Raw genomic sequence first — 4,214 nt, forward strand, 5'->3', positions numbered from 1 at the left:
ATCATGTACATCTCTAAAATTCGTAAATATCTTATTTTTAAATTGTGATTTTTTAAAACTCATGAAAGGTGTTTAGAATTGGTGAGCATATTTCTATCAGATATTTTTTTGAAATTAGGTATTTTTTTAATTCATGAACATTTTTAGAAATTAATGAACATTTTTTGAATCAATTAACATGTTTTGAATCGATGAACTTTTGTAGTTTTTGAATCCACACTCTTTTGTTTAAATCCAGCATCATTTTTTTAATACGAAAACATTTTTTTGAACTCACGTTTTTTCTTCTCAGATTCATGAAAATTCTAGAAACCCTCTTCTTTGAAGTAGCTCATTCACGTCGAGCTATCTTGTCAACGAAAGTGAAAGAACCAAATGTGAAGCTCTTGCCTAGCGCAAAGCTTCCAGTCGTGATGGAAGATCCGACCTAGACTCGGTATGCGGCCGATGCAACACCTAACCGGCATGCCAACTACCGGTGAGGAAATTTCTAGTGCCCTCGTTAGGTTGGAGAGCATAGCCAGAAGTACCAGAGGGGAGTTCGCACAGGGTTTTTACCCAGGTTCAGACCCTCGTTGTCAAGGTAATACCGTACTCCTCGTGCGAGGGGTTACAAGTGGAGGATGATGATTACTACCATGGTCTGCCCCTACCCTCACATTATAAGGGGGACGAGGGCTAGGATTTACATCGATCCTAACCAACCTATTTGCGAGGGCTTCTTGTCTTGCATGCCAACTTCACACTTCATCTTCGAACCACCCCCTAGTTCGCGTGCTGTAATCGAGTTGCCGCTAGGTGTCCTGGGCCTTGAGGTCGGCCCAGTGTCGTTTTCCGGCGATGGGCCACCGCCGGTAATACTGTACCGTCATATTTGCATAACGTTACAACGAATATATGATGGCATGATATAGAGTCATGCCATTAAGCGTTTAATCTTGTAAGTTGATACGCCTGCTGGTTTAGCATGGAAAGGCCGCGCATCGAGTGCCTATCAATTTGGTGTATGGGTTACATTTTTGATGCACCTATTGTGTGGGTGTGTTTTTCTCATGTCTTGGTGTGGGTGTGTTATTCACGTATACGTAAAAGGCACGTGTGTGACCTTAAAAATAGTGGGCGGTCTAGTTTGGACTAGGTGCGGGGAAATTTTGTATTTGACCGCTGGCTCCTCCTTTCCGCCCGAACCACCTCATCCCCTTCCATCCCGTTACTTGGCAAATCCACCACAACTGTAGTAGTCTAGTATACCCACCTTGCTAGCATGTTCCACCGGTCAAGCCTTCAGTGACCGCCGTCCCAAACAACCCCTTGCAGTCTCATCTCTCGCCTCCTTCCATCAAACCAACCTGACCCCAACCGAAACGCCAATCCAAGCCCAATCTAGAAACCCCAGTCGAAGAGTGGAAGGGTGGAGAGTGGAGACACCGCACCAATAGTTAGATATATTGAAACCACAAGGTACTCATCTTAGTCTATAATGTAAGTATTATATGAATCAGTTTCAGAGGTTGTAGATCAGTTCTATATGATATATCCGGTCTATGAAGTTTAGCTAATAGGACCATAGGAACAAGCTTTATATCCTTTAAAATAGTTCACTTCGTTATATTAGGACCAACCTCAGTCACCTGCATCGAGTTAATCCTTCGCATATTCCTTTTTTATGTAGCATGGGTGTACCACAATGTAGTGCACTTACATAATTGTGGCACGGTCAACATTGAATCTCGCACAACTAGTGTGGAGCTTGTGTACACACGAAGCCATGCCTTATGTTTTCCTAAGGATCCAATTCTTTGTGAACTGGTTGATAGGGTTAGAGTAGAGCTTAGTGTGGAAGAAAAATCTGTAATAAGGTATAAGTATGACACTGGCACAGACCCTCGATCGTTCTGCACGATGATCCCCTCGATCGTTCTGCACGCAGGCACAAGTTAAAACCTTAATGTACGTGCGCAGATACAATATACAACAACCCATATACAGACCATGAATGGAAATAGAGAGATAAACATATGACGTTACAATAAACAGATACATGCAAGATCAAACAACAACTGCAAAGCACATGGATACTTGCGCCCATCTGGACTTCGAGATCAGAACTTGATGATGAAGTCGTAGATATGGTCGCTGACCTCCTGGGCCCTCTCCTGCTGGATAAAGTGGCCAGAGCCGGGGATGACGACCACCTCATCTAGGAGCGGAACATCCTCCTTAAACCCACCACCATGGATGTAATCCTGGATCCCCTCAAAGTTGTACGTGATGTCACCGTCTCCCACAATGTACTTGGTCGGCACCTGCACTTTGGCATCTGCCCATGGTGCCGCCAGCTCGCAGTTCTTGTCAAAGTTGCGGTAGTAGTTGATGGCACCAGTGAAGCCAGTCTTTTCGAAGGAGGTGACAAAGTAGTCAATGTCATCCTCAGTGAGCCAAGGCGGAAGCGGTGATGTCGGGTACTTGTTGTCGTCCATCTCCTCATCACAGAACACGCCGTGGCTAAAGCAGTGGCACAACATTTGCCTCATCAGGCGCTTGGCGTGCGCCGGCGCGAACTGCTTCTCCGCGACACCTGGCTCCTGTATGTGGACCATACGCATATATACATTTTTTAATGATTTTGTAGCAATAGTTATTCGTGTGCATCTGATAATACAGAGACCAGCTGAAAGTTCCGGACAAATGTGTGCTGGTGGCTTGCCTGGAAGCGGCACTTGTAGTAGTTGGGGCCGTATGCACGGTTGAAGTACTCTATGGGATTCACGAAGTCGGGCCCGTTGCGGATCATGATATGGCGCATGAAGGCGACGCTGGTGTTGACGAGTGCTTTCACACGCTCCAGACGGAAGAGGCACAGGTACCACGCGATGAGCGCGCCCCAGTCGTGCCCCACCACAAACACCTTCATTTCAACCATGGTGCGTACAGTATGAGGTCAAAATCACATCGGTCAGAACATTCATGTATGCAGGAGATGGCTTATGAATTATATTGCACAACAAATCTCCACCGCTATTAACAAAAAAACAAGAAAAAAAATTGGTTTTTGCCCAACGAGAAAACAGAAGGCTTATGAATTTTCTCCGAAAAGCGAGAAGAGTAGTACAGTTACTAAAACACTGCATAATATATTACACATAGACAGAATATCACCTTCCATGTGTGCGCGCATAAAAAACATATCTGTTTCCTTCACGTGTCCCCATTCAGGCATTTGCATTATTACGATTTTGTCTTGTTTGATTATAAAACATAGTAGCTAGGTGAAAAAGGCATCTTTTAGTTAAGTATCGAGATGATAAGAGAAGGCTTGTGCGCAAAATTCTATATAGCTGCAACGTATTTATCTCAACATGCAACGATACCACCTTAACATGCAATCATCCATGAGAAAAAAATCCCCCTCAAAATGCAATTATCCATGAAAAAAGCTTAAATACTTGCTACTTATATTCAACAATTATTTATAACTATACATTAATCATAACTATTTTGTAAGCCATCTGTGACGTGCAACTTTTTTTAGACTTCGCTTGTCATAACTATTCACAACATAAAAAAATGGTGGTGGTCATTTTGTTTGTTACATGTACATTTTATTTTTGTTACTTTGCCACGATTCCACACAGAATGCATTTTCAAATTCTAACGCTTAAACAAAATATTTTCTTACTCCCTCCAACACTGAACAAGATCATTCTATGAGATGCCGTAATGTATTTCCGATCATAATCAGTGTTAGCATCTGATTTGCAGACGTGCTATGGGCCTGTGTGTGGTGGGGATGTGTTGTTTGTGTGTGCTCATGTGTCTTCTCTGGATAATCGAAAAACAGGCTATATTATTTGGTTACAAGGTAAGCTTAATTGTACCTTTGCAAGCCCTAAGGTGTCAAGGAGCGCAACAAGGTCACCAACGATGTGAAAGGCGGTGTAAGAAGCCACATCCGGTGGTGCAGTGGTGCCACCATAGCCACGGAGGTCAGGTGCGATGCAGCGGTAACCACGAGCCCCCAAGTGGTCCATCTGATGGCGCCACGAGTACCACAGCTCTGGGAAGCCGTGCAGGAACAACACTGCCCCCTTGGCGTCCACCTCGGGGCCGGCTTCCGCCACGTGCATCGATATGCCGTTCGCCTCCACAGTCCGGTGTCTGATCACCACACCCTCCATGGTCAGCCAAACTCTCTCTCTCTCTCTCTCTCTCTC

At 44.4% G+C, this 4,214-nt stretch overlaps 1 protein-coding gene across 1 annotated transcript; it reads right to left on the reverse strand.

Moving 5' to 3' along the window:
• Positions 1 to 1,868: 1,868 nt before the first annotated feature.
• On the reverse strand, positions 1,869 to 4,214 carry LOC123176562 (epoxide hydrolase A-like). The gene is made up of 3 exons (XM_044590708.1): positions 3,879 to 4,214; positions 2,708 to 2,908; positions 1,869 to 2,585 (listed from the first exon to the last, which is right to left on the reverse strand). Exons 1-3 carry the CDS (start codon positions 4,176 to 4,178, stop codon positions 2,103 to 2,105), a joined length of 984 nt encoding a protein of 327 aa, XP_044446643.1. The 5' UTR covers positions 4,179 to 4,214; the 3' UTR covers positions 1,869 to 2,102.

This window comes from Triticum aestivum, unplaced genomic scaffold (genome assembly GCF_018294505.1).
Source record: "Triticum aestivum cultivar Chinese Spring unplaced genomic scaffold, IWGSC CS RefSeq v2.1 scaffold44322, whole genome shotgun sequence".
Taxonomy (NCBI): Eukaryota; Viridiplantae; Streptophyta; class Magnoliopsida; order Poales; family Poaceae; genus Triticum; species Triticum aestivum.

Excerpts from the sequence above, each read along its gene's own strand:
- LOC123176562 (XM_044590708.1), bottom strand. The coding sequence starts at position 4,178 with ATGGAGGGTGTGGTGATCAGACACCGGACTGTGGAGGCGAACGGCATA. Across the intron at positions 2,909-3,878 it reads ACACCTTAGGGCTTGCAAAG|GTGTTTGTGGTGGGGCACGA; the intron begins GTACAATTAAGC and ends GTTGAAATGAAG. Across the intron at positions 2,586-2,707 it reads ACTACAAGTGCCGCTTCCAG|GAGCCAGGTGTCGCGGAGAA; the intron begins GCAAGCCACCAG and ends GTCCACATACAG.